The following is a 21,446-nucleotide window of genomic DNA, read 5'->3' as shown; positions in this document are numbered from 1 at the left end:
ATTGTTTGTAAAAAAATACATACGTACATTGATACATTATATATATATTGTTATACTACATGTATTGACATACATCATATTACTATATTACTATTAAAAATGATATCGAAAATAAAAGTCAAGTTGTTTAGAATTTAGACATTTTTAATTTACCCGAACAATTGATTTATATTTGAGATTGTATTTTCTTAAAAAGTTTGAATAATTATTGAAATTTATGATTGTTTAACTAGACATATAAAGTTTGAAAAAAATAGTTATATATTCAACAATTAAAACGGCGCTATTTTTTTTTCTTTAAAAAAAGTCACTCATAATTTTAAAAGGTTTTAGAAAAAACAATTCATATTTAAATGACTATTTAAAAAAAAAATAAGGTTTTTCATTTTTTTTTCTTCAGTATACAACGTAATTTCTGACCATGAAACACAATTTGTTAATTTCTTACCATTAAACCAAAATAAAATAGGAAATTTTGATTTTTTATTTTGGAAAATACCAAACCATTTGTTATTTATTTTGGTTCCAGTTTTTCGTTTTTTTTTAATATATTTTTTGGGATTTTGTTTTTTTTATTTCATATATTTTTTCATCAACAAATGTTGTTAGAATTTAACAAAAATAAATAATTTGCTAAAACATAATACAATAGGAAGTTTGTTCACATTTAGTCATTGAATTTTTTTTAGAGGGAAACGAACTTTCGACTTTGTTCACATTTAGTCACTAAACTTTTTTTCATTATCTATTTGTCACTGAACTATTGAAACTGTTCACATTTTACCCTTATGACCGGTTGTTACCGGTCATAAGGGTAAAATGTGAACAGTTTCAATAGTTCAGTGGCAAATAGAGAATGAAAAAAAGTTTAGTGGCTAAATGTGAACAAAATCGAAAGTTTGTTACCTTTTCAAGTCATTATCCTGTTATTATTTATCTTCTATTTTCCAAAAGATGATCTGTTTATAAAGTAGAAAGGATAAATGCATTATACATGCATAACATGAGATCCAAAATAAAAGCATTGTCGGTGGGTTTTGCTTGTTACCGAATACATGCAAACCATGAGATCCAAAATATTTCAATACTTAATAAAACGTGTCATTTTTTTTATTAATTTTGTTTGTTGGGCATCTATAATAGAAGCTTTTTTGGGATTGCAAATTTGCAATAGATTTTTCATCTTAAAAAACTCTTTAAAAAAAAAACAATTGGATGAGTTTTTAAAAGCCTAAGCTTTTTCAAAGAGCTTTGTTAATTAAATTAATTAATAAACTGTTACATAGAGCATTTGCAATGTTTTGGTGAATCTCATAGACTTCCAACTAATGATAAATATACAAGTTCTATAAGGGTATTACCAAAAAAAAAAGCAAAGTGAAAAAGCTCTTTTATTATACAGATAAAATAAGTTTTTTTTCTTTTCATTTTAAGGTTTTCTATGAAAAATCACCATCAAAAATGATATTGTGGATGCCTGAGTTTATATTATGTATAACTTTGTATCAATATAAATAAAAAATGCAACGACTATATTAAATATATAAATAAAATTATAAGATTTATCTAGAAAATGATATGAAAACTCATTATTTTTATAGTTAAACAACACTTGATCATAGAGTTGCGATGCTGCATTTCACTACACTTCTCGTTCCGTTGTCCTTTTTTATTATTTTATCATTTTTTTTTGTTTTAATCATTTGTAATGCACCTCTTGACTCTTGTTATATCTATATATTTCTTCTTTATGCGTAATTTGACGATTATTGGAATTTTTTGGGTTAATCATGTAACTTTAGCTTAGAAAATTTCAAATGAATTTTTTTATGATTAATTATTATTTATTTGACCATTTAATATCATTAATATTATTGAAATGGGTAGTTTTTTTTTCTTCACTAATTATTTAATATATCCTGAATTTTTAAATTATTTTTAGGTTTCTATTTTACCCCTTTCACATTCAATGATACGTTGTTTCATCCTTGACATTATATTTAAATTTAAATATTTGTTATTTTTTACTAATTAGTTTATTTTATTAAATATTTAATAATATTTTATTTATAAAATATTAAATATTAATGTCGAATAATATTTTTTATTAAACAATTCATATTAGAATGTGATATATATCTAAAAAGGACAAATAAAAAAATTATAGAATATTTTAGATGAATAATGATATATACTAATAATAAAAACTATTGAAAAAATTAGACATTGAAAAGATATTTATAGTTAAAATTAATGGAAAATAATATAATAATGATTTTAAGTCATATTATAAATCAACCATTATATAGATACCATCGATCCCATGTATATATAATTCTTAGGTATATACAGCTCACAAATTCTAACTACAAAATCAACTTCACTTTCCTTTTCTCTTTTTATAAATACCAATTAAAGAAAAGCCTCTTTAAAAAATTATTACTCCGTATTAAACAAATCGAAATTATTAAATATCTAGTCAAATTTAATGAGACAAAAGAGTAGGATGTCGATTACCAACTCGTTTCTTGATTTTCTAGTTTATCCTATTTGGTCATATTAATGACAAACGTTTTTTTATCTAAGATACCGACCAATACCATCTTTTCTGACCTCGTTACTTCGATTTTTCCAAACTCCCATCTTCTTCCGGATAAGGAAGGGAAACTTCCAACTTCCTCAAACCCGTCACCATCGATCGACGTGTATGCATATGCATATCAGCATATGCGTATTAAAGACTTGTCCCAAGATATTTCGCTATTTGGGTCTTGAAGATATCAAATCAATCTTTCCAGTCGTTCTGTTTTCTTTGATTTCCACCGAAAAAAAGTTTGAATCTTTTTAGGGTTTCAAAGAGGAGATCTAGACCGATTTTGTGGGGTGTTTGAAAGCGATTAAGGAAATCACTTGAGGCTTCAATTCGATTTGGATATTACGAAAGTGGGTGTTGAGAGAGACTTTGTGGAGGGTAAGTTAGTTTATTGATAATTTGTTTGTGGCTTTGTCTTGATTTCTTACAGTTTTTTTGGATCTTTGTGACACTTACAATATTAGCGATTGCCGGCCATCAATTGAGCATCGTGTGGTCTCAATTTTATATCTCTTAAACACAGGAACACATCTAAACACACTGAAGGTGTTTGGATTATCAATCAATCACATATGTTGGTTTTGGATTCTTGATTTCTGGTGTGTTTTCTTCTCTTTATCCCTAATTCATTAGTGGTTATCTTCTTTTATTTCTCTGTGAGGTAGTGTGTGCTTTCATTCTTCATATGTAAAAAGGTTGATTGGAGATAAGAATCTGAGCTTTGCATATGAATTCCCTGATGGGTATTTCAAGATTTTTGGAATCGAGTCAATTGCAAGTGGGAAACATAGATTTCTTAAGTGGGTAGCTGGGTGGCTTCTGATTTATTAGGGTTATTAGTTTCTCTCACTCCACTTTAATTTTGTGCGATCTTTACTTCAATAAAGTGTTCGCATTTCTAAAATCATGTTATTTTCATGTGCTTTGAATTCCATGTTTGGATGCGCTTTTAAAGCCTAAAGGGAATATATATGCTTATGTTTTTATAATCATTTGTGGTCAAAATAATTAAATTCGGAGGAGTTGTGTACTTGTGTACTAAAAATGATTATTGAGAAAAACATAAAATTACTAAAGATCCCTTGTTTTAACTTTTAATCAAGTGATGATTTTTAAGTCCCAAAGGTCACTTTGAAAGTTCATATGCACATCCAAACACGCTCTCAATTATCTAAATTTCTGCTTTTTAATTATTTTTAAGGTTAGATGCAAGAAATAGCAACTTACTTCTATCGATTTGTTTATTATATTATCATACTTTCATTTCTTTCCATGGCAATATTGATAAATCTTTATCTACCTATTATAGCAATGTCAACAAAGCAATTTTGAATGCTATAATTGTGTAAGATTTTACAAAGCATAATGTCCTGATAGAATCCAATTCAAAAGTACAATGCTATAATTGGGTAGATTTTTCAAAGTACAATGCCTTAACAAGAAAAAAAAAAGTCAAACTATGATATTGTAATAGAAATAAATAAAATAAAAGGAGGATACCATACCATAATTGGAAACTCAATCATTGAACTTGAAATGTTTGGTTTTCACAACAGGATTGATTCTTCATACCTTACTTCCATGAGATTAAATGGAAAACTCAAATGGAACAACAACGAAGAACAATCTTCAAATCATCAAGCATCCTACATACCAACCATACACTAAACCACTACTAGCTTGGTTTGATATCCGTGTATTTTATGTCCGAATTAGTAATTTCATGGTGGATGGATACACCCCCGAATACCTAACTCTTACCCATATACCATTAGACCCCGATACTATCCTTGAAGTCAATAACAAAAGATGCACCCTTGATTCAACCGGAAGTGCATGTCGTTTAAGAAGAAACCGAGTGGATAAAAAGTTTGAAGAGGCTACTTTTGTGAGCACGGATAGTATTCGGTTGACAGGAAGTGTTAAATTTGAGGTTTTTGATGGGGATGATCTTATTCTTTCTGGGGTTTTGGAGATGTGTAAAAATGAGAATGGTAAATTGAAGAATAATGATGTTGAAAGATGGAGTATGAAATGTGAATCCATGGTTAGTGGTGGTAGTCGGGTTTTGAAAGGGAAACAAATTGCGGGTTCGGATTCTATGCCACCCATGATTGAAGTTTATGTTGCGGGATCTTTTGTTGGTCAACCGGTTATTTTGACCAAGACTTTGCAGATTAGTGTTAGAAGGAAGCAAGGTAGAAAAGGAGCCTTGGATCCGATTCCAGAGGGTGAGGCAACGGAATCACGGAAGGATGTTCCGGATAGACTTGGTCTTCAGGTACTCATAATTTTTTTAATTCCGTGTTGTTTGGATAAATGATGTTTTGAAAAAAATGGTTGATGGATTCCGACGGAATTGGAATTAGAGATTCCAATCTTTTAAATCTCTATTAAGTCAAAAAGAAACATCCATACGTTAACCTCTTAGGTATATCTCAAAACCTCTTAAATCCGTATTGTGCTAACGACAATCTCTCGGGGAATGCAGGAATCGGAATACGGGCCTTACAAGAGCGAAAATGAGTACGAATATGAAAATGAAAACAGCCTTCATTGGAGCCAAACAGAGTACATGGAAGGTGAAGATGGAGAACTCACGTGGTTCAATGCCGGTGTGAGGGTCGGAGTTGGCTTAGGCCTCGGCATTTGCCTCGGGGTTGGAATCGGAGTTGGGCTTCTAGTTCGTACGTATCAATCTACCACCCGAAACTTCAGAAGGCGGCTTTTGTAGATCCTTCTTATCAAGTTTTTGTTTTTCTTCTTTTTCACCGTTTTATGATACAATATATAGAGTGTGATAGCTGATTGGAATGAGTAAAACTATATAGACTGCAAACATTCAGTTAGTTGTTTTTTGCTTCTTGTTGTAATTGGTTTGTGTAAATAGATTTTTTTTCATCTATAAAGATTATAAAGATTAAACGGTTTTGTGTTATGTATAAGATTCTTTCAATCCATTAAATATTAATCTCGGACGTTGTTATCATGCTACCAACCTAACATAAGTTGTTGCATATGTGATCTACATCTTATTTGGCTGACAGGTTTGTCTATGATTTAATTTTTTCAATGTGGAACGGATTCTTTGTAAGCATTGAGCTTTTATGCTGGCAACCAAACATAATAGGCCAATGTGTATCTGATTTACATCGTATCGTATATGATGTCATTGGGACATAATAGTGTGGGTCAGCTGAGAGGTTTCTCAGCTGCCAAAAATTAAGCCTTCATTCATAAACTCGGTTCCACAATGAAGTATAACCATCAAATGTCATACACAAATATAAAAATCAAGGGGTTAATAGTGATCTCGGGTACACACACGACTACAATTATGATAAGGTAGTTGGCATCCGGGCTAATTGGTTCAGCCCGAATACTGCTAAACCAAAGCGGGCTCTGGAGCAACTGCCGCTCCAACAGCATGGCTTGTAGACATAGAACCGGTCTTTTCATCAAAACCCCAAAATTTAGCAGCTTTCACATCATCTTGAGCCATTAACCTTGAAAAATCTTCATGGTCATACTTCATGGTTGCTTTTCCACCAAACTCAGTCGGGAGGTTATCCATATCAAAATATGATCTCATCAGCTCCACACTCTCTTTGTTCTTTGGGTACACAAATTTCACCTTCTGGAATGTTTTCGGATCCATGAAATACTTAACAATCTGCACATTCATCACAAAACATAAACATTCAACAACGATGCAGTTACCAGTTACCAGTTACAGAGGGGGAGAAAATGAAAATGAAAATGAAAATGTAGAGGGACCTTCCAAAAAGCTTCAAAAATGCGGGGAGGGGTGTACAAAAAAGCAACGGCTAGCCTTTGAGGATAATGGTCTTGTAATATATTGATGGTGTCTCTAGCGGTTCTAACTGGAACATTGGTGGTAAATGACCACCCGGTAAAGTCAATCAACCATGCCATTTCTTCCTGACCTTCCGGAAGATTAAGCATCGCATTTTCCATTAGGTATACAAGATGTTTGATCTGGTTCTCCATTGATTTTGTATTCTGCACAAAATGCATGTGTCAGTGTATCCACATAAGTTTTAGGAGAAACAAAAGGTTTTGAATGCAAGAAATAGCAACGTACTTTCACTTTCATTTCTTCTTGTTACAGCATTGTACTTTGAAAAATCTACCCTGATTATACCATTGTGATCCAAAAACATATAGCTATTTTCATTGCTATAATTGGGTAGAAATTTCAAAGGTCAATGTCTTGATAAGAAAAATAATCTAGTAGTTTTTAAAAAGTATGAAGTGGGAAACTGGGAATTGCTGAATCACCTGCAGTCCTGGTTTTAATATCAGAACAGTTCTTCCAACTCGGTCATGAAAATTTGCCCTGAATAATTTTCCTGTTTCGCCCTCCATTGCGACTTCATGCTACCAACTCAAGAAAATTAATATGATTTGACACAACTTATAAGAAACTTTATATATAAGTAGTGATAATGTTATGGCTTCCTATAATATAAGAAGAGCAAAATCTAGAAAAGCACTTTTGCTTTTCATTTTATCGATTTAGCCACTTTAACTATTTTTGGTAGTGATTAAACCATTATACTTTTCTTGATTGCTTAGAAAGACCATTTTTCTTGGTTGCGAAAATACAAAAAGGCACAACATACTTTTCACCATTTTATCAATTCAGCCACTGAACTATTGATATTTTATCGATTTAGCCACTAAACTATTATATAATCATAAATGGTTCACCTTAACTGTAAACGAATTCTAATGGTTTAATCACTCTACATAAAATGGTTGAAGTGACTATATTGACAAAATGGTGAAAGTAAGTTCTGTTTTTTTTTTTTTTTTTTTTTGCCTTTATATGAATCTTTAAAACAAATGAATCATCAATTACTAACCCAACGGATTTCTTCAGGCTTATAGGTTGATCTCCAGGCAAGTGTTTCTTCCAACATTTTTTTTGCTTTGTCTACATTCCAATTCCTAGCTTCCAAATATCTTCTCAAGCATGCATCAGTGCAATACAGTAAGTTTCGCCCCGAAAGTGGTCCAATAGCAGCTTTAAGCTCATTGACCTGCATTGACCAAAGTCCCACATCAGCCATCACAAGGTTTTCATCACTCAGAAAAAAAAAATTGTAAAGAAATTGCAAAAAAAGGAATGGGAAATGAACTGCTAGGCCCCGTTTATTACACATGATACGACAAGACAACACAGAACATGACAGGTTGTACTGCATTTGACATGCATTGGTCTGGGACTGGGACAGGGACAAATGTCAAGATGACAAAAGACGTAAATGCCCTCCCCATCTTCATTCTCATCATCAAAATCTTTTACAACTAATTGTTACCTTGGACTCGGATTGTAGTTCAGGGTGCTCCTGCTCTAGCTGTTGGTGAGAAGATCCACGGCGACGAAAGATGGACATGGTGAAAAAATAGTGCAACTACAAATAAACAATAAACAACTAAATTATATTTGTATAAAATGACTAAATAAAAATGCACTTGTTCATAGTCTCTATAGTCTATACTTCCAAATGGGTATGCAAATGCAGATGTATTAGTGCTCACATGTCTGTTTAAAAAAAGTTTATTAAATAGAGGAAGTACCTATAAACAAAGCTAGTTTGATGAAGTGAAATCCAGCTCATAAAGTGCAAAAGTGCATATAATCTTTGGTAAAGAGAAGAAGAATAAAATAAGCAAAACTAACAACACAGATATAGGTAAACAAATAAAGCTACTTTACTGAACCAAATCTGTTTAGTATCAAATCCATGTATCGTCATATAGATACTAAAGCTTAAAAATTAAAGCGTTCCTTTGAGGAAGCCTCAACATGATAACTTAAGAGAATGCATCCAGATCCAATATGGGATGTTGATAAGAACACGGAAGTGGAAATCTTGTTAACCCCCACAAATTGGATTGTTGGTAGTTTTGTGTAAGAACACGGTTCCTTGGGTTTGCATAAAGTTTTCACAAAACGGGTTTAAATTAATAAATAATTCTAATAACAAAGAGAATCCTTGTTTTATTCACGAGAATCTGGTGTATGGGCACCTGATCTAGCTCAATCCAGCTCAATTTCAGAAACATGCATTAGCGAAATTAACGTCATATGTATCAAATCAATCCGAATGATATGACATAATAAAACGAAAGCAAGAACTGACACACGAACCTTCTTCCTGGTCCTACGTGACTCCTTTAATCAAAAATGCCCTAATTTGTAATTTCCATGAGATAAACAATAATCAAGTAGATGCTGAACCGACTTTAACCTATAAAACCCCAAATTCAAACAATCTGAAAATAGACAGCTAAACATCACTACGAAACAACAAATCAACGAATCTTAAACATTGTAGATAAAATCTCGATGTTCATACTTATATATAGTAGTTACAGACATATAGACAAAAAATCAAAATCAAAATGTAAAATAGACTCGACAATATTTACAGCAAAATGTGTCGCAGAGAGGCAGGATTCTCGATTTGTACGCACCTTTGGTAGAACAAATACCTGGTAGACTAGAGAAAGGTGTTCATAATGATCAAAAGTAATCTTTTGCCGAGACGATTTAAGGGAATTACGAGATATTTGTGTTAATTGAGAACAGATGTGGAGGAATCGTGAATGAGAGAGAGTGTGTGCGTTTGAAATTTGTTAATTTTATGCGTGGGAATCATGGGATTTTCTTTATTGCAGTTTTAATGTTAAAAAAAAGCTCACATTGCTGAATCAAACAATAACTTATTCCTGTTTTTTTTTTTTTTTGTAAATAAGTTTATGAACTCTTTTGAGGTAAGAATCTCTCAAATTGATGAAAAGAATACATACATACACATGATATGTATTGTACGCCTGTCATCGGTTGCTTAGAAAGGTGAAATACTTATAAGCATTTTGTGTTGTTAAGTTAGTAAATAATGTCGTTTGGTTCCTCCACTATATTACAACTTGTGATGTGATGTATGAAGAAAGGACATGTTTATGCTTTGTGATTTACAAGTTTAGCTCATGGGTAACCGATTAACTTTAATATATCCAATTTCGATCACTATGTATAGTGCTTGCTAACTTTCATACTATTGTCTAACTTAGCAACTTGAAATTACACATAATCATAATATGTTATGAAATATGAAAGAAGTAATAAAGAATTATCGTTGGCAGATAAATTAATATATTAATGTGGGTTGAGTTAAGAATAAGGATCAATGAAGTATCTATATACTAAGTGATTGAATGTTCTTAAATAAATACAAAAATAAGGGACATTGACTAAAGTAACTATATGTTTATTGCAGTTTTAAGAAAAACAACCACAAGTTTTTTATTTTTTTGTAAAATAATAATTTTTTTTATGAACATAACATTCCAGAGTAGAATTTAGAGTATGAAGTAGCCATTGTTAGAGAATAAATGGCCATAAATATCACCATAAAATTAATTGAACTACCGAACTTATCATTTTATTATCATATCAACATCAACCTAACTAGTCATGATTTTCACCTACCATTTAAAATCATGAAATTTCTCACATACCTCATATCAAATCTATCTAAATTAGTTGAAATGTTATCATAATTCACACCAAAAGCCATTAACTCTCTTCGAAAATGTTTTTTCGAGCGGTCGAAATTCACTCCCAACGCAAAAATGGTTATTCAAGCTCCAACAATGACCTAAGGTCTTGGAGCATCTCTAAATATAGTTGGTGGTATTCACAAGAACGAGTGTTAAATATATGATGGTGATTTTAGTGTTATCAACATATTATAGTCTAATTCGTATTACTATCGAGACATGTTAAGTTCATTTTACTATCTGAGACTGGAGGTGTGGGATGCACACTCAAAGTGATAAATGTGAATTCAGGAATACGGAGGTCTAGGGGCAACGCCCCTAGAGGGGTCTAAGGGGCAACTTCCTTAGTATAAAATGGAAGTGGTTGTTTCATGTAAAGGTTACTGGTTTTATAACCGAAAAATCATATTTTCTATCTTTGCATGCAAATTGTCTCGAATAACACACAACACATCAATGTATTATGTGTTTGTGAGTTAGATCGATCATGCAATCTGATTTGATCTTTTTGATTATCCCATAAGTTTGTATTCGTGTAAACCCAAGAATAAGGGTCGAATTACATATTTCAGAAAATGATTTCCAACCACGATCCAATAGATTATTCATGTTATTGTTATTCTAAACCCTTAAATTCTAACAATTACATTGTTAGATTTGGTATCACAGTACGAGATAGCCACTAGGAGTTTGTGAATACAGACTCACATAGATATAAACCAAGGTTCATATTCTCAAAAAAAAACAATTGTCACACCAGTAACTATTATAAATAGTAAGCATGAACAACCGAAACCCCCCACCTCACTCAAGGTGAATCCATATATTCCCTTTGTGTGTTAAAGGAAATTTTTGAAATGGTCACAAAGACACCCTTTGAATAGAAAGCAATTTGAGTTGAAAAAACTAATTTTGCCCCCTTATTCCAATTTGTTATCTTAAATTGTTTTGCCATAATTTAAGTTTGTTAGTATGCCTGATTAATTGACCGTTCCTTCTTTTAATTGCCAAAAATATATATATAAGTATTTTTCAAACTTAATTTTATATTAAATGGTTATTATATTTAATCAAAAGTTTTATATATATATATATATATATATATATATATATATATATATATATATATATATATATATATATATATATATATATATTAGATTATAACTCGCGTAAAACGTGGGGGAACATATAAAAAAAATACATATAAAGGTATAAAAAGTTGTCCCCATAAAGAAAAAAAAAGATAAAGTAACACAAATGGACTTAGCGTTATTGGTAACATTCAAATGTCAAAAAAAAAAAAAGCAATGAAATGCTTGAATATTTATAATCATGTTGACTTTTGTGAAGCTTCCATTCTTTTATTTTCTCCCACCATAGCGATTTAACTTCCTTTCCTTGCCTCGTTGTACATATAGAGAAACATAAGGTGGAAACTTGCACAGCTCTCGTCTGAGTCTAACCGTTCTAGGGTTGAATCTTTTACTCGAAGGATTATCTGATCTCTGTTGTATGTGACTATATGCATGAGGTGGTTGGTCGATATTGGAGGGGATCTTTCAGCAGCTGAGGGCAGGATGAGGATGGGAACCTAGGAAATCCTAGGATATGCTTCAATGAGCTTAGTGGGGCGGTTCGGTGAAGTTGGGAACCTAGGGGGAGCCTAGGAGTTGCTTCGGTATATATCGTGTTGCTGTTTAGCAAACACTTAGTATACTGGTGGAGTAAGTGACTTAGAGGATTCAGGAGGATTGTTGAGGAAAGTATGGATGGGTGTGGAAGGTAGTATTGGGCCCGTACTACTGAAAGCACAGGATCCATACTCGAATCGGTGAGAGTCTTGGAGAATCTAAGAAGCTTATGGGAAGGAGAATTCTTGGTTATGCCTTGATCGTGGTAATAGCTGCTTTGTAGAATGAGGATGAGCACGTATGGGAAGGACCAGGGTTTGGTCTCGGCTCCGGTGGTGAGCTAGCTAGTGGAAGGACGGTCAGGATTTGAGTTCGCCTTGGATCTTTTGTATCATGTGGCAAAGATTGATCGTGCGATCTATTGCACTTTCGGGACTGGAGACTAGGTCTTGGGGGTAATTTGTAGTCCGGTTTAGAGTAGAGGTTGCTCCATCTATTGCAGTTCAGCTATTAACGATTGAGTTGGTGAGTGTGTCAGTGTGCGAGACCCTGAATGTTGTGGATCCCAGAGCCCGAGGGCGGAAGATCGATTTGGAGTACCTCAAGAAGAGAGGTTCAAGTTATGTGAATTTAGTGGAGGGTCGGGAAGAGACCCAAGAAATTCGGATAAGCTTTTGAGAGGCCAGTAGGTCGTGTTCAGTGCAACGCTTGTGGAAAACTGCACGATGGAGGTTCGTTCAAAGAGTTTGGATTGTCGTTGGGACTGGAAGGAAGTGTTACATCATGTCCTCAGGATGGTCGAGGTAACACAGGAGGAGGAGGTCAGGATTCTTTCAGATGTTTGCGGGAATGCTATTTTCTGCCATTTCCAATGGCTATCAGGAATTTGCATCGAGTGGGAATTGTAATAAGTTAGATCTTGGGTCGGTTATCTGCTATTGTCTGAGTTAGCAAGGGTTGTCAGATGCCAGTCAGCATGCCGAGGAATCTTTGAGAGATCTTCAGACGTATGTATCTTGTGGAGCGGGTTCCGCGTGTACTGTGATTGCTCCAAGTCGTTGTCAGAATATGTTCAGTGATCTGGGTTTCTACAGGTGTAGCAGGTTTGGCTACGTCAGCAGGGATTGCTACAGGGGGCAAGCCCGTTGTAATTTCGTTGTGATCGAGTGGGCGACAAGGAGGTCGGCTGTCTGATTATCATAGAGGTGCAGTGAGTACACCTGCTCCAGTTATTTTAGGGTTGTTATCTCTGTTGGTGGTTGAGTTGATTATATTCAAGAAGAGTCATATGTCATCTGCATACCATGGATCTTTGGCGGAGTAGCACGAGGTCGTCTCCTTATATACAGCAGATTCCCAGTGTTCGAATGTCATCTTGGGTGTAGTCGGGGTTGGTTCAAGGATTTGTATGAGGGAGTTATGACTAGGACTCAGTAGCCTTAGCAACTATGTTGGAAGAGTTACTTATGGTGCACTCGTTTGGGAGGCATCGGTCGTCAGCAAATTGATCAGTGGAACGAAAGAAGGACTGGGAATCCTTCAATTCTTTATGCGCCAAGCGGACTTAGTGGAATCTAAGTGGGGGAGAATCATTCAGGAGCAGGAGCGGTTATGGCAATAGAATAAGTTTAGCATCCCCTTCAGGGAGGAGGGCGACCCAAGAGGCTAATTGGCTAGAGAGTTGTGTGAGTTGGGAGTTCGGTAAAACTTCCCAGCATGTGAATCACGTCTCATTGGTGCTTGATAGCAGAATGTGGGGAATCAAGTTGGGGTTTTGGTCATGGATTGAGTTCAGTCTGGGGTGTTCAGTCGAGTGTGTGCTCGACTCTGTATGTAATTCGAATTGATAGGTTAGGGGTAAGGGATTAGGTTGTGCTGGTGTTAGGGCGAAGGTGATGTAAGACTACGGGGGTTCTGTAGCATTCACTAGCAGCCAGATGGTGTTGGAAGTGTTGTAAGTTTGCGGGTGTAACCGTAGCATTCACGAGGTTGTTGGATAGTGTTGGAAGTGTTGTAAGTCTGTGGGTGTAGTCGTAGCATTCATAAGGTTGTTGGATAGTGTTGGAAGTGTTGTAAGTCTGCGGGTGTAGCCGTAGCATTCACAAGGTTGTTAGATAGTGTTGGAAGTGTTATGAGTCTGCAGGGTGTAGTCGTAGCATTCACAAATTCGTACATATGACATAGGCCATGGTGGGCCAGTTCGCAAAGATTGTGGGAAGCCACAACTTCATAGAATCAGGACCGGAGGTGGTTAGTCGATCGGATATCCGTGGGCGAGTCCGGATGGATATGGGAATTCGGAATGGAACTGGTAGAGACTGTTGAGTCAAGGGTTTGGATCTTAAGTTGCAGGATCATGTGGATAAGTGGTACGTGACACGGTGGGGTTATGGTTGGGTAGTCCTGATATTGGATCTCTTGGGAACCTGGTGGTTAGACCGGGTGCGGGATTGGTAGTCTCGGGGATTGGCTAAGAGTATTTATTAATCGTTCAAGTAAAGGATGTCAGAAGTTATGATGCATTATGCAAATGCAGATTCGTGGATCTCGAGGTAGGAGCGGAGTATCGATTCGTTTTGGGAAAGATCCCAAATCGAAGTTCGCGAGTGTGCAGTACAAGATTTTGTTTCAGTGGGATGAGAATTGGAAGCATCTATATGCCCACGACATCAAATGCAGGATTCCAGGGTAATAAATGGGTTTGGTACGGAGGTAGCTTAAGCCATCGTGATGTGTTTCAGACTGGCTCTATCTGTAATAGAGCCACGACAGGTTGGGATCAGGAAACGACAAATGGAAGGATATCAGGAATGAGGTAAAACTACCGTTATTCAGGAAGCGAGCACGTTTGCATTGGATTCAGTGGTGACAGGTTGTCAGCCTATAATGATCGGTTGGATCAAATGATTAAAGGAGCCAGGAGTGACGATATAGATAGGGCAATTATTGTCAGACGAGGTATCCTTCGGACGTCGTGAGGAGATGTTGCGCGTGTGTCCTGGCTCAGCGATCGGTTAGATGTCCGATGTTTCGAGCAGTTGACAGATAAGGTGAGATCAGGGAGGTCTCGGCTGCCTTTATAGAGCAGTATGTGGTAGCAAGAAGAGTCGAGATGGGTTCAGTGGATTGGGACTCGTGTGGCGAGTTGCTTATGTTTGGGTGTTCAGCACCAGCACATAGTAAGTGGGAGCAGTCAGTAAGTAGCAACGAGGTGACCAACACTGGGCGTGGCTGGAGATTTAGTTCGGTGAAGGATCTATCCTTCACAGGGACATGAAAGGTTGTTGCGCATGAACAACTGTCTTGGGAAGGCCGTGGATTGCGCAGGTTTGAGGGTTAACCCTTGGATGGCAAGTGTAAGTACTCGGGGAGATCGAAAGGATTGTTGGTTTGGGCAAGAGCCATGCTCTCATAATTGTTAGTGATTAGAAGTGCTCTCGAGGTTTTTACCTCCAAGGATTTGCTTATGCGGAAGACCGGACGGAAGGCCAACGGAAGCGGCCCTCCGAGGATTGGACGAGCAGGCGAAGCATGCATCGTATAGGTATGCTGTGAGAGGTTGCAGGGTAGTAGACTTGGCAGACTTCAAAGACGAAGTCTAGTTTAAGTGGGGGAGAGTTGTAACACTCATAATCCAGAAGGTCAAGAAAAGAAAGAAAAAAACTCCAAGGCAATAGGTCTACTCGTCGAGTCCAGGGAGGAACTCGACGAGTCGGGGGACAAACTCGACGAGTTGGTCAGGGTTTGGGAAACCCTAAATTCGGGCCTTGTACCCTATTTAAAGAACATGAGGCCTCTCACTCAGCCCCCCTTATTGCCCTCTCAAGTCCAGAAATGGAACCCTAGCCATCCAACTTCATTTCTTGAGCTTTGTGAAGATAAAGGTTCATTTGGAGTGCACATCTTGGAGGATTAGAAGCAAGGATCAAGGAAGGAAGTGTAGATCCAGCTCTTACTTCATTTTGGCAGCTAATAGAAGGTAACAAGTAGTTACCTTGAGCATTCATTTGATAGATCCCTCCATTTTGAGCTTCATGGCCTTTCCTAGCACATTTGTGGTCTAGTGCTTGCATGGAACACAATCTGAAGTTACAACTTCAAATCTGGACTCTCCAAGGTCCCTAATGTATTAAAGTCTCAAGATTTTGAGGCTTGAAGCCCTCCTCCATAGCAAAACCCTTCCTTGTAGTTTAGTTTTGGCTTTTGGGAATTGTTTACACGGAAAGGTTGCAACTTTACGTGAAAAACATGCTCTAGGAGGTTGGATCTACCTTTGGGAGTAATTGTTTGGCTTAGAATCGTCGGAATGAGAAATGGATTGAACGAACTCGGCGAGTTGGATAGCCAACTCGGCGAGTTGAATAGGGTTTTTCCCGCGTTCTGTTACTGCATGAACTCGGCAAGTCAATACGGTAACTCGACGAGTGGATAGGGTCTTCTCGATTATGGATTTTGCATGTGCTCGACGAGTTGATGGACCAACTCGGCGAGTTGACCAAGGTTTTACATTATTTTGAGTTCTAAGGAACTCGACGAGTCTGAGGATGACTCGACGAGTTGACTCGGGTTATCACGAGTCTGAATAGCATAGAACTCGACGAATTGAAGGATCAACTCGACGGGTTGAGTCAACTCTGAGCGTTGACTTTGACCATTGACTTTGACTTTGACCAAGGTTGAGATAGTTTGACTTTTGAGAGTATTTTGGTACTGATAGCTCAGGGAGCCGAAGGAGTACCAGCTCGGGAAGCTGGCGTGGCAGCAACTAAGGAATTCATGCGGGAAGCTTCTGCAGTGCGAGGTGAGTCTTCTCACCATACCAATGGGTCTAAGGCACCAATGACGGCCTATTTATCTAGTTGTGATGATTGTTGCGAATGTGCTATTGATATATTATGTATTATGTGAAGACCACGTGGGGGTTCCCATGGAAAATGGTTATATATGCAGTATGCTAGTTGATTATGTGGTGTTTGGTATGCTAGTTGTCCTTGTGATATTTGCATAGAAGACCCCGAGGGGTTCCCGAGGCAGTTGGATATAAGACCATATGGGGGTTCCCATGGCTTTCTAGGCTAAGACCATGTGGGGGTTCCCATGGCAGTGGGATAAGACCACGTGGGGGTTCCCGTGGCACCTGTTGTAAGACATTGGAGGGTTTCCAGGGCATCCTTATATGTTTGTACGTTTAGTTCATATGGTTGTACGTATAGTTTGCATTATGACTTGTTTGGCAGGAAGACCTTGTGGGGGTTCCCAAGGCAGGAAGACCATGTGGGGGTTCCCATGGCAGATAAGACCATGTGGGGGTTCCCGTGGCAGTAGGTGTAAGACCCTGGAGGGTTTCCATGGCTACCTTATATGATTATATGCAGGGCGTATGTGGTAGAGATAGATTTTATAGCTAATATGATATGTGTTATGTGGATTGTGTGTGGGATATGCTATGGGGGACTCACTAAGCTTTGTGCTTACGGTTTACAGTTTTGGTTTCAGGTATCATCGATTTGAAAATGAAGGGTTTGGATTGATCGTAGTGCACACACCTATGATTTCCGCAATGAATGATTTTGGGATGAACTCTGATAATGTTTAAATTAATGATGATTTTAAATGTTTGCAATAGATGGTATCAATGTTTTAGCTATATTAAAAATGAAATTTTTACCATTGATTTTTGGGTCGTTACAACATCGCGTGGGTGAAGCAAGCAGTGAAGATGACCCTTATGAAAGGATGTATTGATATCCCACAACCCTCACATATAGAGGGATACTATGCATATATAGTACTTATCAGTCTAACGTGAAAGACATGTTTTGTAAAGGCGTGAGGGTTAACCCCAAAGAAAAATAATATCTATGGCTCAGTGTCACGGGATGGCTTGATCGCCAGGTGCAACTTAGTGTTTCTTCGACTAAGTCAGGCTTGGAACACTTCTTTACGATGTACTAACGACTAAGATAGAAAGAGATGCAATAAGGAATGCTACGAAGTAAGAAAGAAAGCTTCTATTATATAACTCAACTACTTTACAAGGCAACTTCCCAATGGTTTGGGCAAATTAGCCATTCTCCCTATTTATATATAGGAACCTTACACATCCTCAAATGGAAGTTTCTAGGTCCCGATGATTTTTGACTAATCTAGACTCTTCTTTATTATATACATGGCCTTTACAAGACTCTAGAATATGGTATACTTGTCTACGATACTCTAGAAATCTCTAGGTCGTCCCGACATTATCAAAATCGCTTTTGTATGATCTAGTGTGTTATAGATCGTTCTAAAGTCTTACGGGTCGTTCTAGCTTCGTCTAGTGCCTTCGTGATTATTCCGGATCGTTCTCATTTGTTCCACAGACATCTATAATATTCCAGCATCTTTCAGGGTCCCGTGGAGCATTCTTGATCTCTCCGGAGACTTCTTGAGTTTACTTGATCGTTCCGCAGTTCTCTAGACGATGGTGGAATTTTCCAGAAACTTGGTCCATGACACCCTCCCCCACTTAAACCCTTGACGTCCTCGTCAAGTCTTCTATACATATGTCTCGATCTTGTCACATAGCTACTTCGTGTCTTTTCTTTTTCTCCAAAGTATCGCTTCGAGTAAGGTGTGCTTTTATTTCTCAACGTACCTTGAATCATACTTCTTCTCTCGGCCTCATAAAATCTTGAGTAAATCTTCAAGTGGGATATGGATCCCTGTTCCTTCAAATGTGCCTTGTTTACTCGAATTTCCCTTTTTTGCTTCATATTCTTCTTGATCATACTACTCTGGCCATGACACATGTGCATACTTCTTTCTCTCTCGGGGCCTTTATGAAACTTCATAGTTGAAAGGGTTTGAGCTTTTATCTTGCTTCTTTCCAAGGGAATTATATGGATAATTGATCCCTTGGTTATACGCATGGTGTTGTCTCTTTCGAAAGACCAAGGACATACCATATTTAGGAAGTCCATTCCTAGTACCATGCGATAGTCGTTTATTGGAACCACTATCAAGTCGGTGGTCCCTTCACATTCTGCAATCTTCATGGGTATTCCACGAGAAACTCCGAGGATCGAATTGCATGGATAGTTGACAACTTTCAACCGACCTACTCCTTTGTATAATGAATACCCAACTTCTTGGCTTATTCTTCTGCGATGAAACTATGTGTTGCTCCGAAATCTACTAGCGCCTTAGTCTTTCTTGCATTCACTTTGGCTTCGACGAACATGAGACTCCCTCCTTTATTTTCTTCCCTCTTAGACGATATTATCTCATCCTTTGATATTGAGTTTAGGAAACGCATTGAGCTTATTTGTGCTTCGTCTTTTTCTTATTGCAACACCATCGCATATAAGGTCTTTTTCTTCGGGCAATCTCGGATCAAGTGAGGACCATCACATATGTAACACTTGACTTCCTTCCATTCTCCTTTTTTATTTCTTCCTTATACTTCTTTTCCCTTCGAATTCGAGGGTTGGAGTGTGTCTTGCTTTGCGTGTGATTCCAATACCGATTGATCTCCCCCACTATTTTTCTTAACAGTGGTTTCTATTTGAAATTCCATTAGATCTTCTGCTACGACGATAGCTTTGTCGATGTCTCTTACATTTCTCCTCTTGAGCTCGTTGTAGGCCCAAGATTATAGTTCATCCATGAAATAAAAAAGTTTGTCCTTCTCCTGCATGTCGGGTAACTCTAGCATCAAGCTCGACTATATAGTCTCGGATGGATCCAGTATGCTCTAGCCCACATAGTTTCTTCATTGCTATGTCTTCAGCATTATGTGGGCAGAATCGTCTCTTAATTTGTCTTTTAAATTCTTCCCATGTGTCTGTGGTATATAATCCTTTTTCAATGTCACCGTGCTTCCTTTGCCACCATAGAGCTGCACTCTCACATAGATAAAGGACGGCTGTATCTACCTTCGTCTTGTCGTCCTTCACTTGACTAGCATTGAAGTATCATTCCATTGACCAAAAGAATTCGTCAGGTTCTTTGGGGTCGCGTTTACCTCCATACTTTAATGGTTTGGGTGCTTCTGTGTGCAACAACGTTCTCGCAATGGTCCCTCCGGCGATTGCTACCTTGCACAAGTTTACTTTGGCTTGTAATGCGTCCACCTTCTCACGGAACTCGTTCCGAAAGGTGTTGACAAGTCCAGTGACTTATTCCTTGATGACACCGATGGTCTCCTTCAATCTATCGCTCATGTCACTTATCTCTGCAACGAACTGATCAACGGTATCCTTCCATTTGAGGATTTCACCAACGTTAATCACCATCCTTGTAAGCTTGTTTTCTAAGCTTGCCAAGGCATCTATCGACGGGTCCCTCTTCTTGGACTTTCTTCCTTTCTCTTCGACGACAGGGGGCATGTTTTCTGCTTCACTACTTCCTCCTTCCATAGCTACGATCTTTTGCTTGCACGAACCTGGCTCTGATACCACGTGTCACGGGATGACTTGATCGCCGTGTGCCACTTAGTGTTTCTTCGACCAAGTCAGGCTTAGAACACTTATTTACGATGTACTGATGACTAAGATAGCAAGAGATGCGATAAGGAATGCTACGAAGTAAGAAATAAAGCTTCTAGTATATAACTAAACTACTTTACAAGGCAACTTCCCAATGGTTTGGGCAAATGAGCCCTTCTCCCTATTTATAGGAACCTTACACCTCCTCAAATGGAAGTTTATAGGTCTCGATGATTCTTGACTAATCTAGACTCTTCTTTATTATATACATGGCCTTTACAAGACTCTAGAATATGGTATACTTGTCTACGATGCTCTAGAAATCTCTAGGTCGTCCCGACATTATCAAAACCGCTCTTGTATGCTCTAGCGTGTTCTAGATCGTTCCAAAGTCTTCCGGGTCGTTCTAGCTTCGTCTAGTGCCTTCGTGATTATTCTGGATCGTTCTCCTTTGTTCCTTTGTTCCACGGACATGAGGACATCTATAATATTCTAGCATCTTCCAGGGTCATGTAGAGCATTATTGATCTCTCCGGAGACTTCTTGAGTATACGTGATCGTTCCGGAGTTCTCTAGACGATGGTGGAATTTTCCAGAAACTTGGTCCGTGACATCAAGCTCGTATATATGGTATCAAAGCGACCTTACCCTCATATGGTTATAGGGGAAAACTATCCGGATCACAATTTAGGAACAAATTATCTCCGAAGGAGGAGTATTTGTGACAACCGTCAAAATTGAGTCAAGTCAAAGTCAAACAAAGTCAACAAGTCAAAACCAATCGACTCAATTAACCCTTGTATATTAGGGTTTACACTATGTAATTACTGTACAATGCAATATTTTAATGAGAGAAACATTATTTGGAAAGTTCGTGTGTTGAATTTCCTAAGTCTCAAATGCAGTAAACATTGAACCAAAACGATAAAAAAATTATTGCACACTCATCGGGAGTGTGTACGACACTAAAACACGGTTTAACGGGGTTTACGAACCTTGCGTTGTGAAGTCGGACACTCAAATTAATCACAAACGAAACCTCTCTAAATCGTTTTCACTCTATCTCTTTCTATTTGAAATCTCTCCCAAAACTCTCTCAACAGTTACTTTAACTTTTTGTAATCATTCGGGCCATCCCGACCCTTAACCGGGTCA

At 37.2% G+C, this 21,446-nt stretch overlaps 2 protein-coding genes across 10 annotated transcripts; one reads left to right on the top strand and one right to left on the bottom strand.

Moving 5' to 3' along the window:
* Nucleotides 1-2,584: 2,584 nt before the first annotated feature.
* LOC145166589 (uncharacterized protein At1g01500-like) lies at nt 2,585-5,531 on the top strand. Of its 4 annotated transcripts, none has more exons than XM_079085724.1 (4): nt 2,585-2,971; nt 3,117-3,192; nt 4,150-4,874; nt 5,085-5,531. In XM_079085724.1, exons 3-4 carry the CDS (start codon nt 4,185-4,187, stop codon nt 5,325-5,327), a joined length of 933 nt encoding a protein of 310 aa, XP_078941850.1. In that variant the 5' UTR covers nt 2,585-2,971; nt 3,117-3,192; nt 4,150-4,184; the 3' UTR covers nt 5,328-5,531. The 4 variants fall into 4 exon arrangements, with proteins under 4 accessions (XP_078941850.1, XP_078941784.1, XP_078941911.1 ...); XM_079085658.1 differs by having other exon boundaries at nt 3,058-3,192; XM_079085785.1 differs by lacking the exon at nt 3,117-3,192.
* A 248-nt stretch (nt 5,532-5,779) lies between these two features.
* Nucleotides 5,780-9,287, bottom strand: LOC145166218 (Sec14p-like phosphatidylinositol transfer family protein). Of its 6 annotated transcripts, XM_079085256.1 has the most exons (8): nt 9,101-9,287; nt 8,775-8,874; nt 8,201-8,263; nt 7,939-8,034; nt 7,483-7,659; nt 6,896-6,994; nt 6,371-6,616; nt 5,780-6,266 (listed from the first exon to the last, which is right to left on the bottom strand). In XM_079085256.1, exons 4-8 carry the CDS (start codon nt 8,014-8,016, stop codon nt 5,979-5,981), a joined length of 888 nt encoding a protein of 295 aa, XP_078941382.1. In that variant the 5' UTR covers nt 8,017-8,034; nt 8,201-8,263; nt 8,775-8,874; nt 9,101-9,287; the 3' UTR covers nt 5,780-5,978. The 6 variants fall into 6 exon arrangements, with proteins under 6 accessions (XP_078941382.1, XP_078941521.1, XP_078941449.1 ...); XM_079085395.1 differs by lacking the exon at nt 8,201-8,263; XM_079085323.1 differs by lacking the exon at nt 8,775-8,874.
* Nucleotides 9,288-21,446: the final 12,159 nt, after the last annotated feature.

This window comes from Lactuca virosa, chromosome 1, assembly GCF_052849685.1.
Source record: "Lactuca virosa cultivar CGN04683 chromosome 1, Lactuca_virosa_CGN04683_v6, whole genome shotgun sequence".
Lineage (NCBI taxonomy): Eukaryota > Viridiplantae > Streptophyta > Magnoliopsida > Asterales > Asteraceae > Lactuca > Lactuca virosa.
Note: the sequence above shows the minus strand (reverse complement) of the source record. Positions and strands in the feature narration are given on the sequence as shown.